Genomic DNA, 21,834 nt, shown 5'->3' on the forward strand with positions numbered 1-21,834 from the left:
ATCCTTACCCAAAATCTGTGCAAGCCTCCCCAAAGCACATATGAAATTTTGAGAGTATAGAGAGCCTTTGCAGTTTGTATGCCACAAATGACAGCAACTGATTATTCCATCCGTCATCTAATCAGTATTAATCCTACTTACGACAGCAGTGCCTAGGAAGCAACCACAGAGGGGTCTCTGTGGAGGAATCGTGGCAACACAGAATAATAAATAGCTTTCCTCTGAACAAGATTTGGTTTGTAGACCTGCTTAGGGTGTCTGTATGGGGACAGGGCTCTCCTTACATCAGACAAAAGTAATGAGCAGTACCTGACTGGGGCACCACTTGTTATTGTTAAAGAGGAGTAAGTAAACTAAATGAAAAGACAATGGAAGAAAGAGGAAAGAGGGGAACAGGGCTGGTGAGATGATGGCAGATGAGGCTTGAGTTTGAGGTAAGGAGGCTGCAGGAAAACAGAGGAGGAAAGGTTGCAACAAACAGCCTGTCAGCACAGAGACTGCAAGTCTTATCCAACACAAAAGGTAGGATCAGTCTCTAGTATTTCTATTTAAGCCACATTTTAGATATTTAACATATCTATTTAAGGTATGTTGCCCTGTCTTGCTGAGCTGTTCCTTGCAGCACACCCTTATCAGCACGGGCTGTGGGAAAGCAGATACCACAGGGGAGTTAGGTCCCCCCCGGGCATCCTCCACATGGGACTGAGTCTCTGAGTGAGTGAGCATGACCCCAGCTGGTTACCTTCATCCTGCTGGTGGGGTAGCACTTATAAAAGCTGCTCTTCTAGCAGCTAGAGCCACTTTCTTGTTCAGAACGACTGGTTTTAGTGGAGACAAACCAGTAAAAAAGACATTTACTGCAGCACTGATCATTTTGGTGATGTTTTCATTTTTCAGTAGTGGCACAACATAATCGGTGCTGCTGGAGCAATAGTTCTAATCTGGTCAGTGGAAGGTTTGGGTAGGTAAAAGCAAGAAACCAGACTGTGGTGATTTTAGTAACATATTTAGGAGTTTCCACACTGAAACTTTTAGTACAACCTCTCAGCACAGTGACTCACTTGTGAAATTCACAGGGGGGTTACAAACAATAGGGTATTTCTGCTGATGATTAGAATAAGTTATGTTTTACTTCATTGCAGCTTAGCTATGAAGGGAAGAGTAGAAATCTTCTGAAAATAAAAAGGAAAATATCTTCCCAAAGTAGGAGTTTTAAAATTTTTGTGACCAAGATGCTAACATTTTAGATGGGAAGTTTCCATTTCCCTCAGTACAAATAAATCAATGTGCTTATTCTCCTTCCTTCCTGAGACTTAAGAAAGCAGCGAGTATTGAAGATGCTGAGACTGACCACTTCTCATGCAAATCTCTTCTAGCTGAAGACAGACTCAGAGAAGCGCTCAGTTACAGACAGTGAAACTTGGGGCAGCACTGAAGAGCTGAAGAAACCAGAGGAAGATTTTGACAGCAGCATAGACAGCAGTGGCAAGTGGAAAGGTCTTCCCTCAGGGCTGTCTGAAGAGTCAGAGAAGGGGGGTCAGAAAGCATCCCTCTCTGTTTCACAGACTGGATCCTGGAGGAGAGGCATGACTGCACAAGTGGGAGCAACTCAGTCCAGGCACAAAGCAGGAACCAGTGCTCTCAAGACCCCGGGTAGGAAACATGTAGTTCAGTTTGCTGTGTCAAAAATTAAGCTTTAAACTTTGACTTCATTTATAAACTGCAAGAAATTTTTACAGGGTTAAAAATAACTAATGGATATTGTAAGTGTGTGACAGACATGAGGAACCATAAGCATATTGATATTTATTCTCACAAATGATTCCAAGCCAAGATTCCCAGAATGTACTAAATTATTCATCTTTATAACCACTTTTTTACTACACTGCATACCAATAATTTATTAATTAAACACAAATGTATCTATAGCATAAACTGTGATTACATTTTGTTTTCTTATCATATAAGTACATCAACATCTATTATGGAATTCTTAAAAGAATTTTTGGATTCATGTTCCACATACCGTAGGTATTTTATAGTCCATTTTTAAGAAATAAAATCTGTAAAAATATGTTTTTTTGTAAACTTTATTTAGTACTAAATGGTTTCTTACTTTCTGAAAGGCTTCTCAGAAGTAACAGTCACTCTTGTAATCTACTTTGGCAGCAAAAGTCCGAAGTTAGTGGAAGCCATCGTTCTTAAGACCTTCTAATCCATAATTTTACTAGGACAATATCAGTCCTTTGTAGGACATTTTCTAGCGCTTTTTTTTTTTTTGGTCTGACAAAACACTTCATGAGTGTGTATTAACACCTGGTTGTAACAGTTACTGACCAGGAGCTCCTCCCTTTGTAAGTCACTTTTGTTTCTTTGCAATTTGGAACTACTAAATATTGGTCAGTCTCTGGTCTGAGAGATCTCCAGGGATCATTTCAGCGGTCAGTGTTCATATGGTTGCAGTAGTTACACCCCATAATGGCAATTAAAAGAAGAGATCCTACAAGGGTTGCCAAAGCCAAGCTAAGTTTCCCAGGTCTTCTGTTTTGTTGAAGATGAGCAGCCAGTGTGCACGACAGAACTGAAGCCTTAAATTTGTAAACATATCCTAATAGTCTGTGTGTTTGCAGTATAGATGTCTGATCAGTATCTTGGTGGGTGCATGTATCTGTGTGGCATAAAATGTGCACTGTGTAAGTACACAAGTGGATTTATTTCTGACTTGTAGGTGCTGCTCTTTGTTACAGTTTAGTTCCTTAAGACAAATCAGGCCACCTACCTCCAAAACTCTGTAATCACTTGAAGTATGAATTAAATACTTTGTTGTGCTAAGTATTTGTGCCTTATTTGGAGCATACAATGGATGCTTAAAGAGAAATTAGACTATGATAGAAAAGGCATTTTTGTCTGCCATCTTCTTTTAAGATGGAAGAGAGTATCTTATTTAAACCTTTCTGAATGCCTTATTAATATGTTATATAGAAATATGTGGCATATAGGCATATGGAAGACAGCCTCTCAGAAAATCAAAAATCTTGAAAACATATCAAGGATATGACAAAGACTATTAACTCCTATCATTGATATCATTATAGATCAAGAAGATTCATACCATGACAACATAATCTCTCTCTGGCAATTTTTGTAACTAACAACAGAACAAATTTAGTTATAAGCTAAAAAAAAAAAAAAAAAGTAATCAATGACAACCAAGGAACTCGATAAGTACCATTAATTTCTACATGCATAATTATTGTTCTGGAAATGTTAATTATATTTCATGATTTACTTTCAAATAGTATTTTTTTTTACATATAGAAATACTATACACAATACAACTCAATGCACAATACAATGCACATACACTATACTTATAGCATTTCTTACATATAGAAATACTATTAATATGAACAACAACAAAAAAAAACAACCCACAGCAGATAAAATTCCTTGTAGTCCATTCTGGAGTATTTTCTACATCTGCACTCTCTTCCTATGCATGAAACTGGAAATTCTCAGAAGAATTTCAGGCTTTTAATACTTAATGCTTACTTTAATGTATTGTACCTGTTACTGACTGCTTATGGGGTACTACAGAGTCCTAAACTGGTCTGTTTTCTTAGGGTAGTATTTCTGTTTATTTATTCTTTTCATTTTGAAATAGTAACTGTGTAGTTATGGAGATGTTACAGCTTCAAGCAAAAGTGACCTTTTCAAATATACTTTTATTTAGGAAAAACAGATGATGCTAAAGCTTCAGAAAAAGTGAAAACTCCCCTGAAAGGAGCCTCCATTCAGCGCTCTCCATCAGATGCAGGGAAAAGCAGTGGCGATGAAGGAAAGAAGCCTCCCTCTGGCATTGGGCGATCAACTGCTACTGGGTCCTTTGGGTTCAAGAAGTCTGGGATGGGCTCTTCTACCATAATCACCACAAGTGGCGCCACCATCACAAGTGGCTCGGCAACTCTGGGAAAAATGCCAAAATCTTCAGCCATCGGTGGGAAGTCCAACGCGGGGCGGAAGACAAGCTTAGACGGTTCCCAGAACCAGGACGATGGTGTCCTGCACATGAACTCAAAGACAACACTGCAGTATCGAAGCCTGCCTCGCCCGTCAAAGTCCAGCGGCAGCGGGATCCCCGGCCGAGGCGGGCACCGCTCCAGCACCAGCAGCATCGACTCCAACGTCAGCAGCAAGTCTGCGGGTGCTGCCGCCACCAAACTGCGGGAGCCAAGCAAGATCGGGTCTGGGAGGTCCAGTCCTGTCACTATCAATCAGACGGACAAGGAGAAGGAGAAAGTGGCTGTGTCTGATTCTGAGAGTGTCTCACTATCAAGTTCCCCCAAATCCAGCCCAACTTCTGCAAGCGCCTCTGGCACACCGGGTCTTAGGCAGCCAGGATCCAAATACCCAGATATTGCCTCACCCACTTTTCGAAGGTAAGTGTTTTCTATAAATTCCTGGAATTGCTGTAGATAAAGGAGGGATTTTCAATGTGTCAAACCAGTATCCACTGGGCAAAAAGCTTTTTCAGGGCATATTTTCCCACAAGCAGAGAACTGAGTATAAAAAAGGCAAAAAGGATAATATGTCTTCCCGCAAGACAAATATTTCTGTAGTCCTAAAGACCTCCCCAGACAAAACATGGCTGTTGCTTGAGCTTTGACCATTTTAAGTACATTCCCATAACAGTTTGAAAGCTTGAATAAGCTCTTTACTGACTCTTCAGGCACATGAGAAGTTCTTTCTCAATACTCTGATTAATCCCCAAATAGAACACTCATTCAGGTGTGGTCTGTCACCTGAACAGGTGGTGGTGTAGCCTGTTCAGAGAACTGATGAGCTGTGTAGGTTAATAAAGTATTTGCTTTCATGTTGTCAGCAGCTCCAACTAGAAAAGTTTAATTATCCAAGCAGCTTTGTTACACCTTTCTTCATAGATATTAATCGAGACTAAATTTCAATTGGAGATGCCTTATTGTAAAGTTTTGGAATGTATAAATCAGCATTCACTTTTGGATGGAGCAGCTCCAGTGTTGGAAAAAAAGCCAAGAGTGCCCTCTCGTGCCTAGCTACCAAAACAGCATCTCCAGTTACCGGCTGCTGAAGGAGCTGCAGCTGAGTTTTATGGGCTTGTTTATAAGTAAAATGGATTCTTACATTATTAGGCGTGCTTACTTCACATCACGATAAGGTTTGCGTTTATTTCTCATTAATTTGTGATCTGCACTTTAACTGCAGCTTAAAACATTTCCAGTAAGACATTAAGTCATCCCATGACCTTTATTTCAACAGTTTTAGGGGATTTGGTTTTCTTCTCATCATCACTGTAGAAATTTTCTTCTATAGAATTATTGGGAACAATTATGTGAAATACACCTCTGTCATGACTGCTCGTAGAAACAAATGCAGCACATTTAGCTCTGGTGCAGTTTATTCTGTCTCAATGGTTACCACATGACTGATGACCACATGAGTATCTGTGCAAAAGAAAAAGAGGAAAATTTTACACAAATGCTAGATATTTTTTAAAACTGTGTAGAGTTCTGCAAGCGTTTGTTGCAATTGTTTTAGCTGATTTGAGAAGTAAGGGGTTTAAAAGCTAAAAACTTAGCTGTGGGAATGTTAAATTCCTGAATTTGGGTGAAAGTGTAATCTGTTTATGCACTAATAAGACAAAAATGTGCATATTTTACCTCTCTCTGGGAGGGTCTGCATGTGCAAAGAGCACATCTGAATAGGAGTAAATAAGAGCTGTTGCTAATGAAAAAGACCCTCATTATTGTGATATGGTTAAGTGAATTTAATTTTGAGATGCCGTTGAACAACTAGGTAGGCATGATTTTAGTAGCAGTAACTGAAAATGTGTAGTTTGGCTCTTAGGATGTTACGCCATGAATGTTTAATGTGGCTATCAGTTTCTCTAAAGCTATTTGTTTTACATTTAGGTTGTTTGGTGCCAAGGCAAGTGGTAAAGCTGCCTCTGCACCCAGTACTGAAGGTGTGAAACCCACATCGGCAATGCCCAGCCCTAGTACCACCTTGGCACGGCAAGGCAGCCTGGAATCGCCGTCCTCGGGCACAGGCAGCATGGGCAGTGCAGGTGGGCAAAGTGGTAGCAGCAGCCCCCTCTTCAGTAAACCTTCGGACTTAAATGCAGATGTTGTAAGCTTAAGTCACTCCTTGGCTTCCAGTCCCGCCTCAGTGCACTCTTTCACATCAGGTGGTCTTGTGTGGGCTGCAAACCTGAGCAGCTCTTCAGCGGGCAGTAAGGACACACCAAGTTACCAGTCCATGACTAGCCTTCACACCAGTTCCGAGTCTATTGACCTTCCTCTTAGCCATCATGGCTCTCTCTCTGGACTGACAACAAGCACTCAGGAGGTTCAGAGCCTGCTCATGAGGACTGGAAGCGTCAGATCTACTCTTTCGGAAAGGTGAGCTTGCCTATAGATACAGTGACCACGAAACAAGTGAGAGGCAAAAGGACAGGAGCCAAAAAAATAAAGCCTCCATCTGTTTTCCTAAAGGGACACTGTTTAATTAGCAGCATAGTCCTGTGTGTTAAAAAAAAAAAAAAAAAAAAAAAAAAAAAAAAAAAAAGAAGGAAGAAAGTAAATGCAGGCATTGGATATGCAAGCAATTGCCTTTTTACAAGCACTTTTTCTGTCTTGGATTTTTTTTTTTTTTTGGTTCCCTTGTTCTGGGAAAGAACCAGAAAAAAAGGGGAAAATTGTCTAATTAAAGGCACATCTACACAGCTACACAGTGAGCCCTGCATGATAGCTCTACCTGCCATCCCAGTATTCAGTAGTTCCCAAGCTGTCTCACTGCCCTCTGGCTAACCTGATCAAGATGTGGGACCTCACCAGTTTTCTTCCCCCTAGATCAATGCATAAGCAAAGCTGGAGGTCCCCTGGCTTCAGCTGACCACACAGTCTTGCCTTAAAATATTCAGCCCTGACATTTTTTTTTCTTGTATAGAGATCATTACACAAACATGAAAATGCAGTTGCACTTGCAGAGATACAGTTTACAAGATGATATAAACACAGTCCTGGAAAGTGTCTGGAATAGACAGACAAAAGCAAGAAAGGGGTTTCCCCTGTTCCCTCTGTTAAAGACATTTTTGACATTAAGATATTTTACCATTTAAGTTATATAATAAAATGTTGCAACCACCCTGAGAGAAGGCACAACAATATACCAAGATATATATTTTTTTTAATTGTATTTTCTGTGGAACATTTGTTTGAATTTTGTAGAGGAGAAGAAAATAAACTTTGTTAGGCAGTAAGTAGTTTTTACTTCCTGTGAAAATTTTCAAGATTTAAAAATGAAACTCCTACCTTACATGGCGATTGAAAATTCAATATTAAATATTTCATTAGCCTTGGATCCAGAAAATAAAATTATGCTGAGTCAGAAATATTTTAAATATTTTAGGGTTAAAATTAGTTGTTTGGATAAAGCACAATTATTTAAAGGGAAAAAAAAAAGAATTGTTTTTGTCACACATGAAAAATAGACAATGTTAAGAACTTTTTCCCCTTTATATTAAACCAGAGATTATTCAGTACTAAGCCTTTCCATGGAAAGATTTCACTTTCAGTGAAGCAGCATTAAACAAACAAAACAAAACAAAACATCTCTTGGTCAAATCTAGATGGAAACACTCCTCACATTTCATTCTCTTACGTTGCATTCATGAGTATTACTATATTAGCTGAAATCACACCTCTAACTAACATAATTACAGTACTATAAAATGTGTGTACCAATATAGTCTATGATAACAGCAGTAGTTAAAAGTACACTGATACATGAGTGATTTGTAATTTGCACTGTACCTTTAATTTTTTAAATAGTAATTTGCATTGTGTGCCATCAACTGAATGTGACAATAATTCTTAGGAAGTTAATTTTTAATATTTAGTTTAGAAAAAACACCACTACCTTTTACTATTGCATATATGGATGGTGAGGTCAATAAGATGATGTGGAAAAGTGCTGAATTTATGCCAAAGATCATATTTATGCAGAGGATGTTAAACATCACATTTAAAATATTAACAGTTTGGCATCGGCTCCTGAGCAACCCCTGCTACTAATACTTTATGTATTTGTTCAGTGACTTAATTTCAGTGGTTCCAAATACTTTGCCTTTGGCAATATTTTAAGTTTTGGATTTGTCCATATGGGGATATAATGATTGAGTCCAGAGAGAGCCATTTATCATGTTGATCTGGCCTCAAAACTAATATATGTACCTAGAGAAAATAGTGTCATTTCTGGAATTATAGCCCCAGTAGGGTTTCTGCAGTTTTATTTTTCTCAAAGGTCTGTTGTAAGTGCTATGTCATTTCTAAACTTTTTTAAAGTAAAACCTCCACATAGGAAAGTATTTTCTCACAACAAAAGCATTGTTTTGCAATGTTAGAAGCAGATATAGTTGGCAAAAGATTATGTCCTTTTTCCTTTGTAAACTGTTGTGGGGGGACTCAGATTATATTTTAGATACCTGTGGTAATTCTTGTATTCTGGCAAAGCATAAGAAATTATCTTCAGAGAGGCTTAGCCTTTTTTTTCAGTTACTCTACAGCATACACAAGATTGAATGAGTGCTCTGTATAGTGAGATATGCTAATATAATACAGAGACAAGATCAGAAAGACCAAAGCACAAAATGAGACAGAACTAGCAAGCTACATATATTCTATGCAGAGAAAAGTCTAGGAAAAGAGAAGAGAGAGCTAATAATAAATAATACAAATAAATGATGTGTTGCTTTTTTTGTCTTTGTTGAAGCATGGATTGTGTTTTGATAGCTACACATCACTAACAGCAAGCATGCTAAAAGGGAATGAAAAGGTTAAAGTTTACTTATAAATTTCTTACATATTCAGTTCACTGGTCCTGATGAACTTTTCACTTCCTTGCTTCAGGCAGAGTCTGAATTAGCCCCGTAGTCACAGGGGCTGAAAATGTTTTGAAGGAAAGTGAGGAGGTGGGTTGGGACAGAGGACAAGGTGGTTATGGGCAAGGCCTGCTTGACCTCATGTTCTTGGAAAGATACAGAGGATGTTAAAACAGATTAAGTAACAGATGACATGTGGTTTGTCATTAACATCATTTTAAATAATACTAAGTTGATTTAGTTGCAGGAAAGAGACTTTGTGAGTTGAGGAAAGGAATGGTCAGAAATCCTGAACTTAGTAAAGCTTTATGCTATTTCATATAACATTCTCATAGGTGCTTAAACAGGTTGAAAAAGAATTGTCAGAGAAGTGAGAGACAGTTTATTAGATTGAAGCAATGTAATAGGGCAGGATATATTTTCACATATACTAAATGGAAAATGATGAGGCAGTGTCTAAGGGGTTGTAGGTTAAAGACTTTGGGACATCAAGTTTTAAGAAATATTTGTTGCAATTGGAAAGAATACTGAAAAAAGGCCAAAATCTCAAGGCATATCTGTGTCTCCTGCTGCCTCCAAAACACCTGTCACTTGCCACAGAGACAGTAAGTCTACAAGGTCTCTGCCACATGTGCCCAAGCACACCTGGCACGTCTCAGTCCCTCCGGAGATGATCAGACAATGCCACTCTTTGGGCTACTGACCAAGTAATGCTATGGCATAAACACAGGCCTCCTGTCAAATGCTGTATCCATGTAGCATCAAAGTCTGTTCCAGCAAAATTTTATGTCATTCCATGAAGACCTGTTGCTTTGTAATAAGCAAAAAATAGTTTCAGTAAATATAGGCAAAATATAGTGTTTTGTTTTTTTTTTTTTTTCCCAGCAAAATTTGTGTGTCCTTCAGGACTTTTGCACTAGCACTTGCACTAGCAGTATTTATTTAGACAAGTCTACTTCCGTTGTTATAGCAGTGTAACTCCCTGTGTGGGAGGACACTTATATTTCAGTTTACATCAATTTAGAAGGATTAAAATAAGCCAGAGTACCTCATAGTGTAAAATAAAGCTCTCTACTGTGGTTAACTGGTGAAATATCACTGGTTTAATTGATAAAATTTTCCATGTGGGCACATCACCGTTAATTCTTTTGATCCTTAATTGCTGTTGAGCATTACAGATTTGTATCTTTTTTTTCTGCTTGGTCTGAGTGACACAGCAAGGGGTGCATAAAAATGCAGAAAGATGGGACTTAGCTGTGGTCTCATCAGCAATAATGCCTGCATTTTAAGATAAGCAGAGTGGCAGTAGTTTCTAATTGTATGACTGGTTTGCTTCATTAGAATGCAGTTTAGTTTTGAGGACCATGAATATGCATTGAAACCCAATTAAGCTCTTCAAGAATTTCAGTTGTTTTAAATTATTGGCAGAGTAGATGGTTGTGGTTTTAAGGTGTGAAACAGTGCATCATGTATCAGATTTTGTGGTGTGCTCAACCACTTATAGAAACTCACCTATAAGTCCCATATCACCTTGGCTCTGGGTATTCCTTAGCTTGCACTTATTTGTTTTATTCCATAGCATCTCTGCCCAAGGACATTGCATCATGGTCATTCTCTGCCTTTCCCAAGTTGACATCCACAGCAGGGGCAGGGAACCAAGAACTGTAAGACTTCCTGTATTTACACCAAGAGAACTTGCAGATGGTTTCAGCAGTGTGAAATAAACAAGGGAATGGAGATAGAGTGGGCTCAATTTTTGAAGTATTTGCAGAAGGAGCTGTTTTACTTATAATCATCCTTATTTATTTTGAAATTTAGAGAAGCATAAAGGTACATAAAAGAACATCAAGGCCCTATTCTTCTCTGTAAGTAACTAAAACATACATGAATCATGCACTGAAATTTACGTTCTCCTACCAACCCTTCTTTGCTCCTGCTTGTTATCTACTGGTGAAGGCAGTCTAATGAAAGCAGGGCACCCAGCATCCCTGGTACAATAGAAACTGACCTTTAGTAACAGTGTGAGAACTTTCTTGAGTAGGAAGTATGGTCTTAAGTTACCGTTGCTCTCAGAGGTGTGATTATGATATGTAATACAGAAACTTTATAAAGCCATTTTGTAATTTAATCCATACGGTGACGTGACATTATGATCTTACAGGAAAAAAAACATTGCCACACATACTTGATAACAAGTTCAAATTCAACCTGATCTGCTGAGTCTTTGAGGGAATGCCCAAATTACATTCAGTTATAAGGAAGGTTAGGGGGAGCCCTTTTAGGCAGCTCTTTGATGGTGATAGGGTTTGAATTAGGAAAACTCCAGCTGTAGATCTCTGGTAATCAGCTGCCCTGCCACTGTTTGTGCATGAATATGGAACAATGTTGCTTTGTTGCCACTTTTCATTTTCCAGACCATGACCTCACTCTGTGAGCCCCGCAGCAACAGAAAGCCAAGGGTCTGTATATTTAGCACTCATTTCTTCAAGCTGAGCTGTCATTTGGCTTCTGGCAAGGCCATGCTGTCTCCTAGCAGGTGCCACAACCTTCATCTCTTTTGAAAATCTACTGGCGCATCATAGGAAACTGTGAAAAATAAAGATTCATACTGTGACCATATGATTCTTGCACAGATTGTGGGGAGAAGCCGCAGGAAGGATAGGAATGGTAGGGAAGGACTTCCTTCTGACTTGGACAGTCTCCAAATTACTATTGACCCAGCTTAGAGCTTGTCTAGTTGAAAAATGAACATGCGACAGTCCGTGTCCTCTTGTCCCCTTCAATGAGTCAGGAACTTATTGTGAAAGATAAATTAAAAGCATTAAATGATCTTCTGTTATGCACACATATCTAGACCTTTAAAATTTGTAATTCTGAACAGTCCTGTTTACTGTATGTCCTTAGGGATTTTTTTTGTTTTAACAGCATGCAGCTTGACAGAAATACACTACCCAAAAAGGGATTAAGGTATATACATTTTTTGAGCATGACTGCTGCTTCTCTGTTTTACTGTAACTTTTTCTACACTTTCACTTTCTTTCTCCTTTTATTAATTCTATTTAGAACAGAGCTCTTCATACTTAGATTCAAACCAAAAAAACATAGATTTTGACAGTGGACTTTTTTTTTCCAAGTCTGCTTAGTGAATATATATTCACTATATATATATTGAGATATATCTTGGAGATATGTCTTGGAAAACAAATACTGTTAAGAACACTTTTCTTACGGGATGAATCTTAAGAGGCATTTGATCCTGGAGATCTAAAAGAAAGAACAAGGTACCTTTGCAATTCAATGTGACTAATTATTGAAAATATTGAGAAAAGCAAAGTTTAAGAGGTAGATCTGAACTTGAGCTCTGAAGGCAAACACTCATGCAATTTGAATTGAAGACCTACTAAAGTGTAAATCCAGAAAATATTATTTTAGTATCCAAGATTTGTAAGGACAAAATGATCCCTACTCCAGTTACTCATCTTGGTCCCTACCTAGCAATGTTGAGTCCCGTTCTGCTATTAGTTCCCCAGTAATTAGAGCCATCTTCAACACAGAAAACAGAAGTCATCTGCCCACTTCTGTTCTTTGTGTTTAAAAGAGGGAATCATTAGGTAATTTATCTTGTCTCATCAGGCATGGGAGCTTATGTCCTTAATCCAGGAAGTAGACTTGGCAAGCAAAGGTATATGTGCATGCACACAGACACTCTGTAGCCTTCCAGTCACTGTAATTACATGGCTAAAATCTTGAGTTATTAAAAAAAAAAAAAAAAAAAACAGTATTTTTTGAAAATTCAAGATAGTGCTCTTCTGCATTATCCTTTCCTTATAAATAATTTAATTGAATTTCCCATTATCCCCAAACAATCACTTTGGACTAATGGAAACGGTGGTTGATATGAAGGAGGCGTAAAGGGGACCCAACAAGGGTACAGTGGAATGACTGAGGTTTGTGGCTGTAAGATTGTAATGGTGGCTGAAAGCTGAAAGTGAAATGGAGTGGGGAAACAGCTTATAGGCATACAAGCCTGATCAGTAATCCCAGAAGGACTGTCAGTTTGATTTACTGTACAGAGACCCCAGCCCAAGACCTATATCATGAATTCTCCTTTTACCATCTTTCTGATCTGATAACCACTGGATAACTCTTCTACACCACATTTAGAAGCAAAGATCATTGCTGTCTTTTTGAAAGGAGAAATGAAGTAAATATTTAATCAGGACAAGATGTTTTAATGCCTTAGAATATTGCATAAAACCCCAAGCACAACATGAGAACTAGAATGTTCATTCAATCTGCTTTCTAAGCAGAAATACTTGTGCTTTATGAGCCTGAGGCCAGAATATCAAAAGCCCCTTCTGCTCTGCTGTTTGGGGAACACTGATATCTCATGACAGTGTTGAAGAAGGTGCTCATTTCTTCGCAGGAGATTATGCTGATTGACATGGGCTATTGCAGACATTTCTGAAAACAGTCTCTTGGTTAGTACCTGCACCACCTGCACATTTTACTGTTTAACCACTGCCAGAATTGCCCTTCTTCCAGCCCTGCCAAAAAAGTCTGGGGCAATGAGTTATCAGTTCTCCTTCTTAGCCTGTGTGGCAGTTGCACGTGTTTTATTAGATTTTCATAGGAAGCAATCGATGAATGATTTGATTTCCAGAATTCTTCCTTCCCAACAGCTTGTTTCTGCAAATTTTTCCTGTCCCTTTCCCTCCCCCAAATTTGGGGCAGGACACAGTGCTAAGTAGCATTCAGAGCAGCAGGCCATGCATATTAACATAAGTGCTTGTCATTACCAATGCAAACTGCTTTTTCAGAGTTGTTGTTGTTTCACTCCCTTCATTTAACCAATTGCCCACCTGATGTGGCAGGTATCATTTCATAAGCAGCTACTCACTTTTCTTGGCTTCTAGTCTGTGCATTGCCCATCCTAGCCATGCGGCTCCTAAACTTTTGCATCACCCTATACACTTCTGCTAGCTTTGCAGTTCTTTCCTGCCAGCTCAGTTGTCTGTTTTCTATGGTTTATCTCTTTTATCTATGGTTTATATCTCTTCAAAGGAAGGGAATACTGTTTTGGGGAGGGGGATGAAACTGAAGAGATTTCAAGTCTTGTATATTTTTCTGTTATAACAAGACAGTAAACATTACCTTGGTAAAATCCCTGGTGATAAACTCTTCACTAATTAGACTCAATACATTCCAAGGGTTATGTTTTCTCTAACCAGTGAAGTATATTTATGTCACACCCATTTCTTTCCAAACCTCGTCGTTGTTTTGAGCATGTCAGCTGTGGTTTTTCAGATACACTCCGTCATCCCGGCAGACGAGTCAGGAGGAAGGAAAGGAGTGGCTACGCTCCCATTCAACTGGAGGCCTGCAAGACACTGGCAGTCAGTCCCCACTTGTTTCTCCTTCAGCTATGTCTTCATCTGCAACTGGAAAATATCACTTTTCCAACCTGGGTAAATGCGATTTCCCTTCACCATTTCTCCCACTTCAGAATAGTACCATAAATTTCAACTGTTCATATATCCTAGTTTGTTAAACTAGATCATTCATTTAAACATCTCTACTACCATATTTTGGTACTCCAGTAACGGAGAGAAACTCACAGAAGTTTTCATGGCGTAGGTGAGGGTACCTCCTATTTTGTATACAAAAAAAAAAAAAAAACCAAAAAAAACACGCAGATTCTCTGTGATTTGCCCAAGGAGAAGAAAATCTGAGACATAGTTGGAAATTAGCCTTTAGCTCAAAGCTACTCCTCTATTAGCCAATCTGAGGATTCACAGAGACAGTAGGATTCTTTCCAGTGATTTTAGTGGATTTCAACCCAGATGCTAAGCATTGTTTTTTTTTTCCTATGTACAGGTTCGTTTTGAGGCAGGCTTTTCTAATTCATTTCAGTGGCTGGACCTAGCTATAGCTGCATTGGGTCCAGTTTAAGCCCTATCCTTTAAGAAAATATAATATTCTAGGATGTGAGTCATACTTTGGGTTTATTTGATTGCAGGTTAAGATTTAGATTTGGTTCTTCTGGATCTTGCTTCAAGTTAACACAACCCAAATCTAGTTTTATTAATAATTTTATTATTTTCTTTAATGCTTAATAGAAAACCATTTATTTGCACAGCGCTGGACACAAACCTAGGTTCACAAAGAGCTATTGTGTTTTAGGTCCTTGCTGTGGAAGTTGCTGGAACCTTTGAAGCATTCAAACTTCTGTCACAGCTTATGGCATTTGTAGGTTACAGTCACTTGAAAGCAATTTGATCACCCATACAAACGCTGGTCTTTATTACATATGGGAAAAAGAAGTTGAACAAAGCCACTTTTAAAAATGAAATTGGATGCTGTCTAAGCAAGCCACTGCTTTGGATTTTTTCCATATACTTGCAGTAGACACAGCTGTCTTTAAGCAGTGATTCTCTTTTTTTTTTTTTAATTATTGTTTATTTTGTCATCATCCTTTCCTTCTCACCATTATCATAGCTCCATGGAATAATTGTCTCTCACAGCACAATTTCAGGCACGTCTTGAATGATCTAAAATAAAAGTCCAAATACTTGGGTTGAATTTGCATAGATGATTAGCTGCTTCTTCTAGTTGCTGTAGTCCAGGTGAACTATAACCAGGCTTTCCTTCCTATGACAAACAGACTTTGTGAAAGCTTAAAGTAAATTCATCAATACTGTTCTGGATTTGAACTATGAGTGACCAGACTATTCCTATTTATTATGATGAGATTCAGCTGGCCCGTGAAGAATTTTAACTTAATATGGCTATTGGTGCTGCAGAAAATCAAGACAGATATGTCCTCCTTATGCCAATAAAGCTTTGGTCTTTACAGTAGTTGGTAACATATTCATATAATAAAAATTAAAATGCAAATGCTCATTTATTAAAATGGCTGCTTATAAAAAATACTAACAACTTCTTATTCCTTTTTAACTTTTAACTTTCTAATCTCCCCCATTGATTTTTCTGTCTTGGGCTGTCAAAACGAACAAGTGTTTATTCAGACACCAGCATTACTGTTACCACATGTTTTACAGGATTAGTATCATATAACTCCAGCTCCTTGGAGATCATCTCTTTCACCTTTTTGTGGTGGCTTTGGATATAGGAATAAAAGCCTTTCATTTTCTCAGCCATGTAAAGTCCACTTAACCATGCTCGTCCTACATTACAACTTTGTGCTGAACCAAAGTTCATTTAATGGAAATGTACTTCATTAATAAAGCCTTGTATTCCAGTGAGCCCAACCAACCTGTCTCAGTTTAACCTTCCTGGACCGAGTATGATGCGTTCAAACAGCATCCCTGCACAAGACACTTCTTTTGATCTGTATGATGACTCCCAACTGTGTGGCAGTGCTACATCCCTAGAAGAGAGACCACGAGCCATTAGTCATTCAGGTTCATTCAGGGACAGCATGGAGGAAGGTAAGACTGAATTATTATTTGAATCAGTGAATAGGCCCCAAAACCTCCAAAGTGTAGTAAAATGTTCAAATACTTCTACTGCAACATGAAAGTTTAGATAATTTTGTGAAACTTCTTTGAATTCTCTTGAGCTAGACTCACAGTGTACTTCCTTACCCTACAGCATGGTAGATAGTTATTTCCCACAGTAATATGCAATGCAGAGTACATCATACTATACCTGATGTGTCCCAGAAATCTGGGGGGGAAAGGAAGCTATTCTTGGAAAATTATTTTGTTCCATTTGCATCAAAATTTGAAGTGTCTTAGCATACCTTGACTACTGTGATTCCATGCTTTCTTAGTCCTACTTCTGCTTTTTTTTTTTTAAAGTCTTTTTTTTTTTTTTTAAGCCAGTGTCACTTACCATCCATTTTCTTTTGTGGCCATTTAATTTCCTTACTTCACTGCAGCCTTCTACAGCAAACACAATGAATTTCTGCATCTAAACTCTGCCATTTAATCTAACCTAACTGCTGTCTTTATGCAGATTATTAGTCTTTCTGGTTTCTCTAATACTATGTACAACACCTGGAATTTGAATATTATTTTTTGGATTTGTTTTGTGTTTTGTTATTGTAGTTATTTTGTTGTTTGTTGGTTTATTTTCTTGTTTAACCCCAGAGCATTTATCAAGTCTTAACTAAATATAAGGTAACATTTTCTTCTGACTAATATTTCTGTTAAGTCTGATCATTTGCAGGATTCTGTTAAGTACTAATTTCTCACATCCTTTAATTTAAAAAAAATAAAATGTAAAATGTAATGGAGATTCATTCGAGAACATCGTCTCTTCCATCTTGCTTACTGCTAAGTGATGACAATATAAATGGTCTTTAAAACAAGCAAATTAAAAATAAAAATAAAAATAAAAATAAAAATAAAAATAAAAATAAAAATAAAAATAAAAATAAAAATAAAAATAAAAATAAAAATAAAAATAAAAATAAAAATAAAAATAAAAATAAAAATAAAAATAAAAATAAAAATAAAAATAAATCTTCTTCTACCTCCAAAGCTCATAGCTATGGGATAAAGAGGAAAAAAGGAGTTGTAGGTGAAATAACGGACAAATAACACTTTTACTTTTCAATTTTTTCTTCTTCATTTTAGATGATATGTCAGGCAGACATCTGGGTATGTAATATTAGCAGTAGGGTGCAGGACAGATCAAGCTGTGAGTTGTCAGCACAGAGAGGATGGCTGGCTGCACAAAAGCATATCACCTAATTCAAGGACAGAGGTGACTACAGACCCTTTGCTGAGGAACAGGTGAATTGTCAAAGGAAACAGTGGAAGAGTAATAGAGAAAACAAGGGAAATATTTTATGCATATAAAAAGAGGTGTTAAATCTAGAATTTCAGTTATGGGTCATCAGTGACTTTGATGAAAGCTTTTTCATTGGTCATGTCTCATATCCAGCTGGAGTGGATAACCGCGATAGACCACAGTCAGTGGAAGTCAGTGCAGCAATAGTAAACAGTTTTCAGGACTTCATGGTCACTAGAGATTAACATGAAATTATGTTGTTGGAAGGCCAAATGTATTTTATTTAAGATATTAGTTCTTAGGAAAGTTTTAGTGAAACAAGTCTGGTAATGGGTAGAACCACTGAGTACAAAAGCAGAACGGGAGCTTAGCTGAAAGTTTAAAAACAGAGACTGAAAACCTGGGCTAGACTCCAAGCAACAGGATTCCAGGGATGACCACAACTTTGTAAATAATTACCCAGTTACAAAATTAAAGTCTTTTAACTAATCCAAGTATTCTTGTATTGCCAGTTTGATATACAGACACCTTGACAGACAGAGAGCTATTTAAACAAAATAGTATATTTGTCAAACAATGGCAGAGTACAAATATTAAACAAGTTTCTTTTGAAACAAAAATGAGAAGAAGTAATGAAATAAATCATATTTAAAGTTCTCTGTTACTGTGTCTGTCCTTAGAGTGTTGTAAGAAACAGAAGGGGCAATTTGGTCTTAGTTTAGTCTTCACTCCACATTTTCAGAGAGGCCAGGAACAACTTTTTAAGGTGAAGTCCTTCAATCTTCACTCAGTGCTCTTGAGGCGGACTCTACAGATGAGTAATGGAAGTATGTCACCACATTTTGCAGTATCCCTTCACACAAACTACGATTGCCAGCATGCACTGGTCTGTGTTGTGCTGAAGAGGGAAACCAGCTGAGCAAATCCTTGGAGCTCATCCCAGGGAATGTGAACGATTTTGCTAAGCATATTCTTTTACTAAAAGCAGTTTGCTGAGCTTTGGACAGGTACATAAACAACTCAATTTTTGTTTTCTATAAAGACTGTATTTATCAGATGATTTGTTGTCAAAACAACAAAAAAGATGTTTGGTTTGCTGGTAATAATGCTGAATCTCACTGGCTCACTCTCCTACCTAGCATGCGTGAATGTGCTTTTTCTGTATAAACAATCTTTTCAAGTGCAAGAAAAAATGTCAATAGCTTTTCCATACCGATAACTCATAATAACTGCTCTTTGTGGAAAATTGTTTCTCATTTTAAAAAGATGCTTAGTTATTGAGCTACATGGGAGAAGTTTTATGCTTTCATCAATATTTCATGTTATTTTCCTTTTTTTTTTTTTTTAAAGTACATGGGTCCTCATTATCACTTGTCTCCAGCACATCCTCTCTCTACTCCACGGTGAGTATTGACGTTTTAGAAAGAAGTTCTGCCTGGCTCTGTTCTTGTTCATTTTTTTCATAAAACTTTTAATAGTTTGAGGTTTATAAGGATTAAAGTTGCACTGCAATAAAGCAGGAACATTTATTTTCAACTTTGGTATTATTGTTATTCTATTTTAAAATGTTATTTCCATCTTTTTAAGTGATTGATTTAAAATTGCTTAAAATTGCCTAGTGTATATTTTGAAAGATAGAAAGAAGGTAATAATCTAGGACTTTCACTTCAAGGGGTCCTTATGCTATTGTAGTTAATAATGTTGAGTGCTTTTGCTCATTTTCAGCTATTTTTCTAATTGCACAATTTACATCGTGTTTTTGTCTTGTCGCTGTTTGAGGTGCATTTCTTTAAAAACACAAGATTGCTTCAGGATAAGGGAGATAAAATTTTCAGTTAAAAGTTTATTGATCTTTGTTGAAAATGACAGCATAATTTCTAAAGAGAAGAATGTCTTTAAAATTATTAACCTTAGTTAATTAGGTAATTAGACTAAGTAGTTGTCAACTGTATTCTCCTGTCTCAAGCAGAAGTTATTTTTTCCTTTTTTTTTATTGTTTCTTTTTTTTTTTTAAATATCTTCTGTGCAATTTTTTGCTTCCGTTGTTCTGCTAACAAGAAATAATCCAGATGGGATGAGTTAAACACATTTGGCCATTCTCTTGCTAATGCACTACGGCTGCTTTACAATCTGTTTGCTAACCACAATTACATGCTGTAGTTACCCTTTTGTCATGAGAGAGCAACCTTCTTACTTATTTTGTACCATGCATTCATAAACAGTTTTCTCCTCTCCATATTTTCAGGTGTTGAATAGTGTCAGTTGCCATCTCTGCCCAGGCCAAAATCAGTTCTTGCCTGGGAATACCCAACCCATGCAAGCTGATGCCACTGTACCACTTATACACCTGATAGCTCTATCTCTATGCTAAACTTGTGCTAGCCTGGAAATAGGGTACTCTAACATCTACCACAATGGTCCCTCTCCTACTTCTGTTTAATCATAAAAATGTCTATACAAGGGCATGTCTAAAACATCAGTACACTTGCATTAGTTTTGCCTAGGCCTTAGCAGCAAGTTGCAAACAACTCCAGTCCAGACGAGGCCTGAATTATTTTAAGGGTAGAATGTACATACAGAGTGGCTGCACATGAGGTATGACTAGCACACAAAGCAAAGCTTCTCACTTATGTTTTGGTAGTGGAAAAATATGTACTACTATTTCCCTATCTATGAGACACTATGCACAGTTCCCATGGGGGAATTCCAAAATTATAATTCAAGTTTTGTTGTTAAATTTAAGAAGAGTGTTATCAAATACTGGTGGTGGTAAAAACGAAGATCAGGGCTGGAGCACCTCTCCTGTAAGACAGGTTGGGGGGGGGGGAGGGGGGGCGGGGCGTTGGAGGCTGATTCATCCTGAAGAGGAGGCTCCAGGGAGACCTTATAGTGGCCTTCCAGTACCTAGAGGGGTCCTACAAGGAAAGCTGGGGAGGGACTCTTCGGCAGGGAGTGCCAGGGAGTTAGGGGTGCCTATGGAAATGTAGCTACAGATGCAAAAGGTTCGCAGTGAATGACATTGGTTAGCTCAGCCACACCTGATGGGCCTTTTGGAGACCAGACTTTATGCTTTGTGGAAGAGCCCTGCAAACCTGAGATATGACCCTGACCTTATACCAAAATCTAACTCCAGCTCTAGCCAGAGTCCAGCAATCCTTGTCATCCTTTGCTTAAGTGTGTCCATGCTTGTGTAAGCCCCATCACACTCAAAATCCTGTTACAGGGAAAGGGCAGGGAAAGCTGAGATTTTTTTGTTAGCATAAATTAAGTTTGGGCAGAAGGAGAAGGAGGAGAAGGAGAAGGAGTTATGCAGATTTATTTTTTTAACAAAAAAAAAAAAGGAAGGATAAAAAAAATTAGGAATATAGCTATATATGGGAAACGCCTCAATAAGAACAATACAGTTAAAATTGTTATGCATGCAGTGTCTAGGATCTATCCCTTTGCTCTGATGTCCTGCTCACGCTTCCACTGCTCCTCTGGATCAATGGCTTCAGTCTGGGAAGAGTGCGGATGGCAAGGTGTCAGCATCCCAAGTTCTTTGCTGGGAGGAGTACGGTTGCTTGTGGTTTCTTCCACAATGTGTGATAGGACAAGGGGGAATGACTGTAAACTAAGAGGGTAGGTTTAGATTAGACATAAGGAAGAAATTCTTTACTTAGAGGGTGGCGAGGCTCTGGAACATGTTGCCCAGAGTTGTGGATGCCCCAGCCCTGGAGGTGCTCAAGGCCAGGCTGGATGGGGCTTTGAGCAACCTGGTCTAGTAGAAGGTGTCCCTGCCCATGGCAGGGGGGGTAGAATTAGATGATCCTCATGATAGTAGAGAATTGTACTTTTCCTGTAAAATAAACTTTATACTGTTTATCCAACTTCATGCTGTAGGCCAGCGGAATAGCTTCTGAAACTTCTGGCTGTAAATTCACAGTGTAGCTAAGCCTCCCACCTAAAATTATGGATTATGCAGACAGGATAATAAAAGTTATAGAAAAATCTTTAAAGGGCAAGGAAAGAATTAATATGATAAAATGACTAAGGTTGATTCTCTAGGGATGATTTTTGATCAGAATTTCTCCTGCTTGATCCCTCTGATCCTGTGAAAAAATGTTTAAACTTTTCAGCAATTATTCAGGAGACGAGGCACAAGTGGAGCAGAAAGA

The 21,834-nt window shown here is 38.1% G+C and overlaps 1 protein-coding gene across 14 annotated transcripts in view; it reads left to right on the forward strand.

Moving 5' to 3' along the window:
• Positions 1 to 21,834, forward strand: part of NAV3 (neuron navigator 3) — a 411,556-nt gene that overhangs the window by 346,948 nt on the left and 42,774 nt on the right. For 10 of the 14 annotated variants that reach the window (XM_048047448.2, XM_048047439.2, XM_048047440.2 and 7 more), the window contains 7 exons: positions 1,377 to 1,653; positions 3,734 to 4,439; positions 5,949 to 6,437; positions 11,843 to 11,884; positions 14,225 to 14,385; positions 16,180 to 16,368; positions 19,028 to 19,080. In XM_048047448.2, coding sequence (XP_047903405.1) covers positions 1,377 to 1,653; positions 3,734 to 4,439; positions 5,949 to 6,437; positions 11,843 to 11,884; positions 14,225 to 14,385; positions 16,180 to 16,368; positions 19,028 to 19,080 — 1,917 coding nt within the window. The remainder of the gene's footprint in view (positions 1 to 1,376; positions 1,654 to 3,733; positions 4,440 to 5,948; positions 6,438 to 11,842; positions 11,885 to 14,224; positions 14,386 to 16,179; positions 16,369 to 19,027; positions 19,081 to 21,834) is intronic. The other 4 variants (XM_048047445.2, XM_048047455.2, XM_066993373.1 and 1 more) reach the window with 3 other exon arrangements.

This window comes from Anser cygnoides, chromosome 1 (assembly GCF_040182565.1).
Source record: "Anser cygnoides isolate HZ-2024a breed goose chromosome 1, Taihu_goose_T2T_genome, whole genome shotgun sequence".
Taxonomy (NCBI): Eukaryota; Metazoa; Chordata; class Aves; order Anseriformes; family Anatidae; genus Anser; species Anser cygnoides.